The sequence below is a fragment of the Gavialis gangeticus genome, unplaced genomic scaffold (assembly GCF_001723915.1).
Source record: "Gavialis gangeticus isolate Ggan-Ray unplaced genomic scaffold, GavGan_comp1, whole genome shotgun sequence".
NCBI classification, from domain to species: Eukaryota; Metazoa; Chordata; order Crocodylia; family Gavialidae; genus Gavialis; species Gavialis gangeticus.
In genome coordinates, this window is record NW_017729029.1 from 59,569,189 (window position 1) to 59,583,344 (window position 14,156).

The 14,156-nt window shown below is 45.1% G+C and overlaps 1 protein-coding gene across 1 annotated transcript in view; it reads right to left on the reverse strand.

Moving 5' to 3' along the window:
• The window catches only part of SFRP2 (secreted frizzled related protein 2), a 4,582-nt gene extending 541 nt beyond the window's left edge, over window positions 1–4,041 (reverse strand). The window contains exons 1-3 of the mRNA XM_019521675.1: window positions 3,474–4,041; window positions 1,951–2,031; window positions 1–545 (exon numbers count right to left, since the gene is read on the reverse strand). The exon at window positions 1–545 is cut by the window's left edge and continues 541 nt beyond it. Coding sequence (XP_019377220.1) covers window positions 241–545; window positions 1,951–2,031; window positions 3,474–3,978 — 891 coding nt within the window. The 5' untranslated portion in view covers window positions 3,979–4,041 and the 3' untranslated portion in view covers window positions 1–240. The remainder of the gene's footprint in view (window positions 546–1,950; window positions 2,032–3,473) is intronic.
• Window positions 4,042–14,156: the final 10,115 nt, after the last annotated feature.

The following is a 14,156-nucleotide window of genomic DNA, read 5'->3' on the forward strand; positions in this document are numbered from 1 at the left end:
TGAAGCAAGCTATTTTAATACTTCACAAAAATATTCATGATTTTTATTACACTTTTTAATATATTTACAAAAATTGAGTAGGTTTTCCCACTTTTTTAAAAAAAAATTTTTCAACAGACAGCCATTGTCTCCCATGCCTGCTATATCTTGAGGTTCAGAAAGGCTGAAGCGAGAAGGTGCGAGAGGCCCGGAGAGCTTGGGACTGGGGGCAGCTGGTGGAAGTGACTGAAGTGAAAGTAACTAACATTGCAGTTTGCGGATGCTGCGGGAGAACCGCTTAAAAGCCCGCTGCCCTTTCTGCCACCGCTTCAGTGAGGTGATCACCAGCTCCCCAGCCTGCTTTTGTCCCATCACTAAGTAGGGTACGCTTATGTCATCCATCTCATCGCAGGTACACTGGAGGCCACCTTTGAGCCAGAGTACTATCTTCCTCAGATCCCTTTCCGTCAGCCCATTCAGCTTGTAGATAGTCTTGCTTTTTGTTTCAGGGGTGATCTTGGTGTCTCCATTGATGTAGGCGATCTCCTTCACTTTTATCTTCAGGGCTAATAGGGGGAAGGAGAGGGGGAGTGATGGAATGGGAGAGAGAAAGAGAGAGATTGAGAGGTTTTTTTCCCATTAGTGTACATAAAGAAGACCTGGGGAGGGAGGTCTTCTATTGCTAATTAAACTGTCAGGGGCTGACTGAATGGGCAGCAGGTGGCTCCATTTCTAAAGCCACAAAGGGCATGCAAGTCATTTCAGTTTGAATCAACTTTAGGGTTTTTTCCCCCCTCCTTTTCTCCAGCTTTTCCAGCATTTGCAAACCCAGAGTGGGCACATTTTGTACATTAAATGTGTTAAGTTTTAGCCTGGCACTAGGCATTCCTGCTGAAACTCTAGGATTGGAAAGGGAGGGGACAGAGCCTCAGTCTAATTTGAAATTTGATCTCTTCTGTGGTTGAAAACTTTAAACTTTAATTTATTAGGCTGGAGAGTAGTTTTAGGCAAACCTGTAAGGAAATGGTATTTCATATGTATTGTTTCTGAAAGAACAGATCACATGGAAAGAGAATTGGTTTTACAGCTGCATTCGATTTGGTAAAATAACTAGGAGGGGGAAATACAAGGCTTGTTGAGAACGTATAAAACGTGTTTAGCTAGAAAAAGAGTTTGTCCAAATACTATTTGCCAGTCCAAGGCTAGATAGGTGCTGTGTCCCACAGCAACTGTATTGTTACTAAGGACCTGTTCCAGTTAACCTAGCTGTTTGTGCTACAAATCCATTTGCAGGTATAAAGACTGACTTATTATTATGGGGTTTTTTGTTTCCTTTTCTTGAAATATACTAATTGGATAATGTGCCATTTGCCTGTGTTCAAGGGGCTTTTCTGTCGTTTTTAAACTCCAGATCTTTATGTTGTGTACATACATGGGGCATACTACACATTACCTTTTCTGTTAAGCCATATAGAGCGCATAATTCACAATCTGCAGAGAAAGTTTCAGTTAATATTTATCAGGTATTGTGTTCTGTGGATCTCTCTCTCTCTCCTTTGGAAAGCTTGGCTCTGTTTTCCCCTGGGCGGTATTTTAGAATGCACTCACCTTTTCATCATACTTCCTACTCCTCTTGCCTAAGATCACCACATAAACAATACTAAATATCTACACCATTTTTTTTGAAAGGAAAGGAGGAAATTGTAAATGGAAATTGGACTTTGAACGGATATTAAACCAAACACTTCACTCTGAGCACTAGGATTTTGCACAGCATGAGTGAATGATTCAAATACCATATCATGGAAGGACTGAGTTCTGTCTGATTTGTGAACGAAGTCTGCATCCTGATTGTAGTCCTCAACTGGGCAAATCTTCGATTGACTCCAAAGGGAGTTTTACCCAATCACTGCAGTATAAATCAGACCCTAAGACTTAGACTTCTAATCAGAGTGTTTGGGTTCCACTTACCAAAGTCATTTTTGCAGAGGTTTTCCACAATGTCATTGTCATCCTCGCTTTTGTTTTTGCAGGCATCACATACCTTTGGTACTAGAAATATAAGAAATAGGCTTTTTCAGAGTTTAAAAGAGAACAGCAGGTGGCGTTTCAGAACACAGAAGTGTACTGAGGTCGTCTTCTACCAACTAATACGCGCCTATTAAAAACAAAAAAACCCCCAAAAAACCCCACACAGCTAGCTATTACTTTTGACTTACCCTGCAGTTCTTAAATGAGACCAGAACTGAGCATGCAGAGATATTCTTTCAAATAATATAGCTAAAGAAACTTTTAAAATTATGAGTGAGGTTTTCATTTAAACCACGAAGGAAACATGCATTTATAAACATGCATTTATACATGTAAAGTGTGTGTGTGTGTGTGTGCGCGCGCGCGCGCATGCTGTCTTAAATTTGGAAATACCACAGGTCAGAGATCATGGATTACAGTATTTTTTCTTTTGCAAAGGAATGAGAAGATGTGTGAAATAGGAGTGAAAGCAGCAAAGTACAATTACAAAAGCAACTATGTTGTAATTAAATGTTATAGGAATGAAGCCTTTCTAGGTGTGAGTTGATTGTGTTTACTGTTTGGGTTAAGGCAAATGTTTTAAGATGCAAAACATTTCCAATGAATTAACCCTCTAATCCAAAGACGACTGGAAAAAAATCACACAGCATCATCCTAAACTCGACTATTAATTACAGGTCCTCTTACAAAGAAAGAGGGGACTGAAGAGGGGTTTCTGCTGAACGCCCTACAAGGGGTGAGTGAAGAAGTCCCTCTTCCCCTCCCGGGGGGAGCACAAATCAAGGCAGGCACACTATGTTTTTGTTTTGGGATAGAAATATCAAAAGCACAGGAGGTTTCCATTCTCTCTAGAGCAACTTCCCCCACCCCCCTTTACCTCCCTCGGTAAAGTCTTGGTTTATTGCATGATCTTCTCCTGCTAATGAAAAACAGACCCAAAATAGATGCTGATGCTGGCTAGACCTGGAAGATGCCTCCCTGAAGCAGTTCTAAAAAAAAATAGTGGAGTTATGTGCTTTCCCTGTGTTTCTTCATCAGCAAGCCGGCTTCTCCTCAACGGTCCTGCCACTTTTCAGTTCTCTCTTTAGCAACCCTATAAAAAAAAATATTGGTGTTTTTTGGGGGGGGGGGGGGAGCTGCACCAGGGTGATTTCTCCCACTGGAAACATCACACTGCGAGGGATTTCACACTCTAGCAACCCTATAAAAAAAAGTATCATTTTTTTCCTTGGAAGAGTTGCACCAGGGTGACTTCCCCCACTGGAAACAAGGGGGAAATCACCTTGGTGTAGCTCCCCAAAGGATTTCACATTCTAGCAACCCTATAAAAAAGTATCATTTTTTCCTTGGGAGCGCTGCACCAGGGTGCTTCCCCAGCTGGAAGCAAGGGGGAAGGCACCCCGGTGTAGCTTTCGGCGGGCAGATGGGCAAAGGCAGGCCCCCGGAGGGCAGGGCCGCCTTACCTTCGCGGGTGGCGGGGAGGATGTGGTCGCTGCTGCCCAAGGGGATGCACAGGTCGTTGTCGGGGGGGAAGCGGGTGCAGTCCAGCATGTCGGGCCAGGGGAAGCCGAAGGCGGACATGACCGGGGCGCAGCTGTCCTTCACCTTCTCGCACAGCGAGCGGCAGGGCTGGATGATCTCGTCCAGGTCGTCGATGCAGACGGGCGCGAAGAGCGAGCAGAGGAACTTGCGCGTGTCGGAGTGGCACTGCTTCTGCACCAGCGGGATCCACGTGCTCGCCTGCTCCAGCACCTCCTGCAGGCTCTCGTGCCCCAGCAGGTTGGGCAGCCGCATGCTCTGGTACTCGATGCCCCGGCAGAGCAGCAGGGAGGAGGGGATGGGCTTGCAGTTGGAGCGCTTGTAGGAGAAGTCGGGCTCCTCGAAGGGGAAGAGCCCCGCGCCCGGCGCCGCGCACTGCCAGGCGAGCAGGACCAGGACCAGGACCAGGGCGCGGTGTCCCCGCGGCATCTCGGGTGCCTCGCGCTCGGGCCCGCGGAGGGGGAGGCCGGCAGAAAGGCGGAGGAGGAAAGCGCTCCTAACCGAGCCGCGGGGCTTGCGAGGGCGGACGGGAGAGCTCGGGGGACCGGGGCACGACAGGGACACCCGCCGCCCGCATGCACGAGGCCGGGCTCTGCCGCCGAGCCGGGGGCGCCCGGTGCTTTTATGCAAATGCCGCGGGGGCAGTGAGGCTGGGCGGAGCCTCCCACCCGCCCGCCCGCCCGGATTGGTCACTGCGCCTGCCCCGCTTTTCCTGGAGGGGTCCTCTCTCTCGCTTCCCCCCCAACTCCTTGGCAGGCGGTCCTTAGAAGTGGAGGTGGGGGGGCTGTCTGAACAAAGAGCTGCAAACGGCTTAGTTGCTCCGTGGTGCTGGTGGAGGCTTGAAGGTGAGCTTCGTTGCACATAGGCAGAGCCTTTCCCCGGGGCAGATGCGGGATGCTCCGCTGCGGTGCCATTGCAGCTCGCTGTGCCTGGACTGGAGGGGAGGGGAGGGGATGGGAGGGGGTGCCTCCCTCCCCCCCCCCAGCTGAAAGCATCAGGAGAGAGAGTTTGTCCTCGCAGAGCCGGACCCCGCTGGGATCTCTCCCCAGGACCTGCTCCTCATTCATGCAAATCCCTGGTCCTCGCTCCGTACCTGGCTTCCCAAGCACTGCAGCATAAGGGACTTGTTCCCCAGCTCCCCCTTCCCATTTGCAGGCTTTCAAAAGGGGCTCTTTGGAGATCCAGGTATCTGCATCTATTTTTAAACAAGCAAACTGTTTAGAGGGTCACTCGGCCAGTGCCTGTTCCTGTAAAGAAAATCAGCTGTTTATAAGCGGTGTGCTTAAGTTGTATGGAGCTGTATGCAGAAACTGTATGGAGCAGCTTACAGCATCATGAGCATGTCACAGTGGCTGGGAGAAAAACAACAACAGGCGAATGAGCCTTTCTTGCATTCCTATCCACAACCAGGTAAAAAAACAGCCCTCGCTCGCCATTTGATGCTGCTGAATTAATTGGCTCCAGACCAGGTCCCATCTCCTTTCCATGGCATGAGCCAGTCTCTTCTCATTAGTGTCACAATGAAGGCACTAGTGTCACATGCTAATGTGTCCTGCATGGGACTGATTGGTTATTGTTTCTACTTTTGGAGCCAGGAGAGCGCAGAGCTTGCACACATCTCATGCGTACAGTGCATACATTTTGCAGAATTGGGAAAATCAAGGAAGAGTGGCTCAGCAGTATTGGGGGGGGGATGACGCTACTAAGTGGATGACATCCGTCCTTGCCACCTAGTAAGGGGGAAGAAAACCAACCCCCTTTCCAAGAGGTAGTGAGGGCAGAAGGAAAGGAACAGGGTGAACAAAGGGGGTCTATAAACCTTGAGTGATCAACCTGGGAGAAATCCCTTTGGAATGTGGTGGATGTAGCTTAAAGTCATGTCAGCTCAAGGGCCTTGTTACCCCTTACGTGATGACCTGCACAAACATTGATCTGTGTCAGTACTAGCTTGAGTTTGGAGCAGTCACGCCTTAAGGCTAAAAACTAGGTAGGGCTGTGCAAAATGTCAATGGGTGTTTCATTTTAAAGCTGTTTTGATGCGTTTTGAGCTCGAGACAGCAAAATTGAAACAAAACAAAGGCTTTCAAACAGCTTGGCAAGGAAACGAGGGCACTCGAAATGTTTTGAAAGTTTTGAAATGTTTCGAGTTTCAAAGCCTGGCTTGCTGCAGCTGAACAGAAACTAAGGAGAGGGAGGAGGAAGAGGGGGTAAGGACTGCTCTGATATTGACATCTAGCTCCTTGTTTGATTCCCCAACTCTCTGATCATTTCTCTGATCATTTCCCCAGCTCTTCCCAAAGCAAACTGAAGGCCTAGGGAAGATGCTACACAGCATTTCTGGCAGCTCAGTACCCTACAAAATGTCTTGTTCAGTGCCCATCCATTAGAGCCAACAGAATTTGGAAAGAAAGGATCTCATGTCCACCTTCCCCCATCCTGCTACCCCACCCAGTGCAGGCTGAGAAATCTAACAGCAGAACATTAACTTTCCCAAGGCACTGCCTCTAGATAAGATGGACTGGTCCCAGATGAACCTGGGACATTCTCACCCCAGCAGGTTGTCACATACCTGTTATCAGTACCTTGGAGAGACTTTTTCTAAACAGTGGAGCTAAAGCAGTGGTTAAGACAGGCAGGGCATGTGCATGTGTCACTCACTCGCCTCTTGTTGGCTTCAAAGGCAGAAGGCTCCTGTTTGCTCTGCTTGCCCTCACCTGTCACCAGTAGGTAGTGCTGGGAGAGAAAGTTGTTCCCCCTTCCACTCTGTAGAGGGAGGGAATGAAATGCTCCTTCAGTGTGGAGGGAGTTGGACCCATTGGCCGCATCCCCATGAGCTGGAATGTGTGGTTTGCGGCTCCTCAAAGCCTTTTGAGGTGCCACAAAATGCACACAGTGCACGTTAATTTGTTTGCCGTGCTGCATATTTGCAGCGTGGTGGCAAAATTAGACACTGGGAAATCCCAGCTTCTAAAATAACTGCCAAAAAAAGCAGCATGGCATGCATGGCTGCAGTGTGAGCTGCCAGAAACCGGAGACTGGCAAGCCAGAGCCCTGCTCTAGCTGCCGGCCAGGTTCCCAGCAGCCAGATCACCTCTGCTGCTGCCCCAGGAGGCTCCCAAGATCCCAGATAAGACTGCTGGGGCCAGCAGAGGTGCTGGTCCTAGCCTTCCTTATTCCACCCAGACCATTTTGTTGCATATGAGAGCACGCGTGCAGAGGTGGGTCTGGGGACAACTAGCAGTGGCACAAGTATGTGCTGCTGCTATTTGTCCCCAAGAAAACACACGTTCTTGCTTGTGGGGAAGTGGCCATTGAGGCTTCTGATTAACTTCAGCAACAGTTCTCTTGTGTCATCTTCTCCCAGAGCAAGGGTGCAATTCACTAAAGGACAAAGGTGCAAGAATTAGATTGCACTTGAAATTGCATCACTAGTGAGTTTAGGGTGGCAAAAATTAATTGTTCCAGAAGGAGGGCAGAAGGTATGTAAATCACTGTCTAGCCATCTCCTTTGACCTAGAAACCTGATTAGTAGCAGCAGAGTCACATAGCATCTTGTGTAGATGTGCCCCCTTAGATACATTTTATCTGCCCTCTTCTTAACAAAATGTGAAAGAAGAGGAAAGAAAAATGACCCCAAATCTACAATCCCAGTCAGCAACCTACATGTCTATAGATCAAGAAAGATATACAGTAGTTTAATGCAATCATGACTGCTAAATCCTCACTCATAAGGAGGTCTTTTAGGAGGTGATGAATGAATGTGGTTTATAGTAGCTCCTGTTCCTTCAGCTAGAAAGCAGTTGTCATGAATAATTTTACTAAATCTCAGTGTTTGGCCATTGATAAAGAGCTGAAAACCAAATGCCTCATCTCCTACCTCCCCTCCCCCTTGGTAAATCCATACTGTATTTAACCAGGTTTTTAGGTGAAAGGAGATGGCTCGAGAGCAATTTACATATTTTCTGCCCTCCCTCTGAAACAATTCATTTTTGCCACCCTAAATTCACTCAGTGACACAATCTCAAATGCAATTTAATTCTTGCACTGCTGTCCTTTGGTGAATTGCAACCTTGCTCTGGGGGCAGATGAAGCAGGGGAACTGTTGCGGAAATCAGTCGGAAGTCTTAATGGCTGCTCGTTGCTACTGCGCAGCAAGGTTGGAAACAACCTGTGCGCCGTGGGGACTGCACAGTACCAACTACTAAAATGACTGTGCAGTGGGGTATATGTGTGGATGCACCCAGGGCATGCAAACCATTATACCCTTGTTTCAGTCAACCTTTAATTAGACATGGACCAAGAGATGATGGGTATGTGATTTAAAAAAAAAGTGGCCCATTGCAGTATCACATTTGTAGAAGTCACTGGGAGACTGAATACTCATTAATGAAGATTTATCTCCAGTCTCATTCTAACTCCCTTCTGCCCCAAAGTAGAGGGTTAAATAAATTATTTTGCTGTATCAGACCCTTGGTCCACTATCCTGTTTCTGAGTGAGTCCAGTGCTAAGTGCTTCAGAGGAAAGGGTGAGAAACACCTCAGTCTGTATGTATGGAATAAACACCTGGCTCTAGGGAAAGGTTGTTGTAGCCTCCATTGACTAAAAGTCAATGAGCGGCCTGCAACGTGGACATTTATATCCCTTCTGAATTCCTTTTAAAAATAATCTTTGCTATTGATATCCATATTAACACCTTATTGTTTGTTGAAGTCTGCTAAGCTCTTGGGCTCAATAGTATTCTGTGGCAGTGAGCTCCTTCCTTCTTCCCCATCCCAGTAGCTAATTGTGGCGGCTGGACTGATGCTTTTTACCAAATTATTTGGGGAGCAATATCAGACATTTCAGATTTTTTTCTTTCCAGCAGATTCTCAGGCCCTGGTCCTGTCTCCTTTTGTGTCAGTTACAAAAATCTTACTAATTTCACTGCAGGCGGAGGAACTTAATCAGTGTCTTGAATGACTTCTTGGGGTAGTTTTTAAATTTAGAGGGTGTCATTTACCACAGTCCTGCATCTACACAGCTTCAAAGTGGGTCTGAAGCATAAGTGGAACACAGTTTGCCCATGATATAAACCAGAGATATGATGGATAGAGCTCATGGGCAAGATCCAGCCTGTGGACCTGTTTCACCCAGCCCACAGCGGAGGAGCTGAGAATTTGGGGGCAGAGTGAGGGGTGTTAGAGTCTGCAGCTGAATTCCTAGGTACTGAGCCTGGTTGAGGATGTATGTTGGTGGTGGTGGGGCAAATGGTATCTGCATTAACTCTGTGCCTCCGCTGCCACAAGTTGCCCCTTACTGCTGATGGGTCCAGATTCAGCTTGAGAGAAGCACTGGTGTCCAGATCTAGCTCAGGTGTCAGCCAAGTTTGACACCCTCATAAAAACTGTTGATAGCTTTTTGTAATAATTTTCCATAGGCAGAAAGGCCTGTGCAGGCAGAAATATGGTGGGGAATGAAGGTCAGAAAACTGTCTTTACATCACATAGAGGAGCTTTTTTTTAATATAGATATATATAGAGGAAAACTTTTTTGGACAGGAGCCTGTTGCCTTTTGAAGCCAACAGGACTTTTGCCATCCATTTAAATAGGAGTGATATGGGGACCCTATTGTGCTTTCTGTGAATTAGAGCTTTGACTTTAAATGAGCTTTAATAAAATTATAGATAAAAATTTCCAGATTTTTATCATTGCCGAGGAACCAGTTTGCTATATGATTGCTATGCCCTGAGAACGTTAAAAAAAATAACGTCCCAACCCAAGCAATACTTATTCTCTTTGTTCTGACCCTTTTAATATAAACTGTTTGAGTGCTCAGATAGAAAGACTGCTGTTGGTCCTTGTCATTGTAAACTTTGGTTTTACCTTCCTGGATTTCAGGCTCGAACGTTGCATTTCTCCTCTGTAAGTTATCACTGCTTTTGCTGTAGGACATCAGGAATTTTTGCTGAAACTAGAAACTGGGGAATTAGCTCTGAGTCAAACTATTTTGATATTAAATACTCTTTCCCAATGGAAAACCCAAGTTGCAAGATCAGTTTTACTGGTTTCTTTGTATGTATTTGTGAGGCAGAAAGGGAATAAGGAACCAGGAGGAACTTAGTTTAAAATAGGTTGTGTTAGAACTTTTTTGTTTAGCAACAGACCAACTAGGGGTTAAATCATTTGTTGCCCGATACTGCCCTTTGCAGTGATACCTAAGAAGTTTGACATTATCACACAATGGACTCAGATCCAAGGTCTCCTCTGCTCTTGTCAGCTTTAATGCTCACTTGCATCATTGTTAAGCATTTGCTGGAGAGGAGAGGCTAGCAACAGTTGCCTTGAGACCCAACGCCATAGTGACCATAGTCCTGGAGACTGTTACTTACCCATGGGAGCAACAGGCAGTGTTGGTGGCTGGAGTGCAGTGCAGCCCGGGGAGCCCAGCCTGGAGGGCAGACTGGTAGTGAATGAAAACTATTACATTCTAACATTGTATGCCTGGTGTGAGCTGAGACAGCAGGAAAAGCTGCTGAGGGGAGAGAGTTGGCAGTGGCCGCACCAGCAGCAATGAGGGCCAAAATAACCAGAGCATTGGCTCCACTAGAAGCAGCAGAGGGGCTGTCAGCAGAAAGAAAGCCAGCACCACCTACAACAGCAGTAATGAGGGCTGGAGTACTGGTGCAGCTGCACCAATAGCAATAATGGAGGCCAGGGCAGCTGGGACACCCCTTGCTGCAACAGCTAGCCTCAATGGCTCTACTGCCAAAGGCCCCCGTCACTGCTGCAGCTATGTCACTGCAGCCCCGAGTCCCCAGGTTCCCTTGGAAGTCTGAGACTGGCTATCTGATGGGTGTTGAACCCACCAAAAACAGCGAACTGTAAGTAAGTCGACCACAGAGGCTGTGGAGCCCTGGGTGAGTGCCCTGCAAACAGGCCTGGACTGGGAGCCAAGTGGTGGTGAAAATACATCTACAGCTCAGCAGACTTGTTGCCAGGGTAGAATTTGTATGCTCAATAGGCTAGTAAAGACACCCCATGTTAAAATGAAGAGAACCCTCACCCTCATTGCGATAAACTGTTTGTCTTGATTTGCTCATGAGAACGCACTGGGTTTATCCAGAGGTCTGAAGCAATTGAATCATTTTACACGTGAGCGACCCCCTTTGAGTGGGGTAGGCAATTGACAGACAGAATTGATTTACTGCTCCCCCAGTAAAGTTTTTTAGTTTTGTTTTATTTATCTTTTTCTTTTTTTTTAAATGAAGTTCCATGCTTAATAGTTATTATTAGTAACATTATCATTTATTATTTTTTTATTATCATTTTATCATTGTCACTTGAGGTATTTTACTGTTACTGTTGTTAATTGGATTTTAGTGTTATTACTTGGATATTTTTTTCTTTTAAATGTCTTCCAGACCAAAAAGACCCTGTGCATCTCCAGTTACTGCAACGCTCCCTATAAAATAAAGTAAACTTGACCCTTATTTGATTAAAAAATCAAATTTTAGATCTGAATGGTCTACAAGCATATTATCACATTTCTTTTCTCATTCAGACTTAGGTGCCAAGATGGTCCTCACTTTTGATTCTTTATTACATAAGGATCAACCTTTAGAGGAAGGTATACTTGGAACAAACAACAACCCTAACTCACAGACAACTGAGAACATCAGTCTTCCTTATCACACTTGCAGACCATACCCTCTTGAAAGCTAAAACGATTCAAAGATCTTTTTTTGACTGGAGTTGTTATATTCCAAAATAGGAGACCTAGAAGTAATGTTAAGAGGGGGTAAGGATAACTCAAGTGAGTAATGGCACCTTGTTGAGAAAAGAAATCTTATTGGGCGGTGACAGGATGATAGGGATAATAGAAGCCCAGACCAACCAGAGTTAGGGGGAATAGAGACCGGCCAAAAGATACCTATGAGACTGCCCCCATTTATCAAGGTGGGGCAGGAAACGCCATTTTAATGAAAGATACGATGGCTATAAAAGTATTTCCCCCGCCAACGGTTATATCCCACTTTGGAGCCCTCCTGGGAGGGTCATACAACATCTAGGAACACTACTCTTCATGAACATAGAAAGGAGGGACGTTAAAAAATTAACGCAATTATATAGTAATGCACTGCTTAAGAAATATATGATACAACTACGCTCCCCCTCACTAGTGTCCCTGGTCGTGAGAAAGAGGGCTCTGATTAACTGGGGACTTCACCCAACAAGGGTTTTTGCTGTCTCTGAAATCTTACCCCTTTGTAAAAAAATCTCCTACTTTAGGCCCAGTCACAAAAGAGACTGCCAGCCCAGTCCAGCCATATTGGGAAAAGACAAGGAAAAGTAAGTGACTTCTCAAAACTAGAGGGTCGACCCAACTAGATATTAAGACAATTAGACAGGAATCGATAATTTTTATTGAACTGGACTCAGCTGATGGACTGGAGGTTGACCAAACGGAGGAAAGTCAGGGGATGTCAACACCCTTATTTGCATGAGGAATTACATCTCCTGGCTTCCTTTGTAAGCAAGCTTGCCACTTGAAGAAAAAAATAGCATCCTGGCTTGCTTGAGAGCTCTCCAGGAGGATCTAATTAAAATTAACCAGAAAGGCCAAAATGATCCCCAGACCAGCAAACTGAATCAAGATTTACAAGATAGGAAGGAGGCAAGGGGAAAACCAGATCATTTTGTGGTACAGACCCCTCTTATCCAACCTGAAGAGCTAGCTATTAAGAGGCCCTTTGTAATTACCCCGTGTGGGTAAGTAACATTGATGGCGCAATTAATTTCCAGGGGTTTAAAAGAAGGGATAATGTTTACCCACTATCCGGCAACAGAAAATTTACCAGCAGCTTGGAGAAATTAGTCACTTCCCTAAAAATGGAAATGGGAGGTCTGGGTAAGGGACTTGCTGAGAATGAGGACTTGAGATCCCTATTCTCCTTTGGCAAGTTACCTGGAATAACTCAAGATATCCCCCTTTCCTGTTCAAATTCCCTTCATTTGAATTTGAGAGGGAGAGAAGAGGTTGTGGCGTTCCCGTTGGAATTAGAAGTGAATATAATAAATCAGGATGCAAAATATCAGGAACAATTTATGACTATAGATGGCTCGCAGGGTTTAGCATTCATAGATCTCAACTCTTCCTGGGAAAATGCGCATAAGGATAGGAGCAATTACTGGTAAGAGTATAGGTATCTGGACCCACGTGAGTTGGGAGATAGTAATCTAGCTCAGCCCACAAAAAAGATATCCGAAGTCTGTAGCACAGAATACCAGTGGAATTTTATATTGATAATATCAAATGGTGGACTCCGATCTTGGGAAAATGATTTAACTCTATAATTGAGCTGGGCCAAATCCCATATTCCTGGAAAGGGAGTACCATCGTACCTATTTTCAAGAAAAGTCTAAAAGATCAGCCAGAATCTTATTTTCCCATAGGTTTAATAGACGTCTCAGCTAAAATCTTTGGGTACCATTTGTTATACCATCTCATAGGAGTGGTAAAAGTAGAAAACATATTATATGAACATCAAAATGGATTTAGGGATGGATATTCCACGATTGATAGCAAACTTATCCTTCAGTTTTTGAGATATAAATATATGCAAATGCACAAATCAGCATTGTATGTTGTATTTGTTGATCTGTCAAGACCTTTTGACAGTATAGATAGAAGTAAACCTTGGGAGAAATTGTTAAATTACAGGATTGACCCTTCTCTTTTGCATCTGCTGATAGACTATCATAAAGATACATGGGCCAAATTTAGGTGGGGCCTGGGGGGTGAACTTACACAGTAATTTAAGACACAAAAAGGGGTTAGACAAGGATGTGTTGTGGCTCTCTTGCTATTTAACCTTTATATGAATGACATTATTGGAAACATGCAGGACGCTCATTTTAATCCTCCCAAATTATTAGCAACCCTGGTCCCTATTTTAATGTATGCAGGTGACACCACCATACTGTCAAGAACCCCCATCAGATTACAGGGAGCAATTACAACTTCTAAGCATCTTCGTGGACAAAATAACTTCAAGGTAAATTATGATAAATCCAAAATAATGTTTTGGGGAAGCCGTTTGATGAAATGCCCATAGAATATGGGGGAAATCAAACTAGAAATTGTTAAAACCTATAGGTACTTGGGTGTGATGGTTACAGCTTTTCCATCATGGAAACACCACGTTCAGTTGGTTAAAACTAAGCCAGCCCAATTGACAGTAGCTATAAAGAAATTTTATGCGACCACAGCAGGAAGATCCATCCAAGCTCCCATATTAGCATATAAAACCAAAGTTGCGCCTCAGATCCTGTATGGTGCTGATGTATGGAGCTATGCTGCCAGTAATGATGTAGACATACCTCAGAATAAGTTTCTCAGGTCTGTTCTGGGTCTTCCTACTTCAACTCCTGCATCTTTCTTGAGATTAGAGATGGCATTAGATTCCATGTTAACTAATATTATTGTAATGACAGGATTCTGGTTTAAAATCCTGCCTCTTCTACTGTCTCGCTTGGTCAAATTGTGCTATATAGAAGACATCAGTAATCTCCCTACCCTTCAATCTCCCTATCTAGCTTTTCTTTCTTGCATTTTTGCATTTTCTGG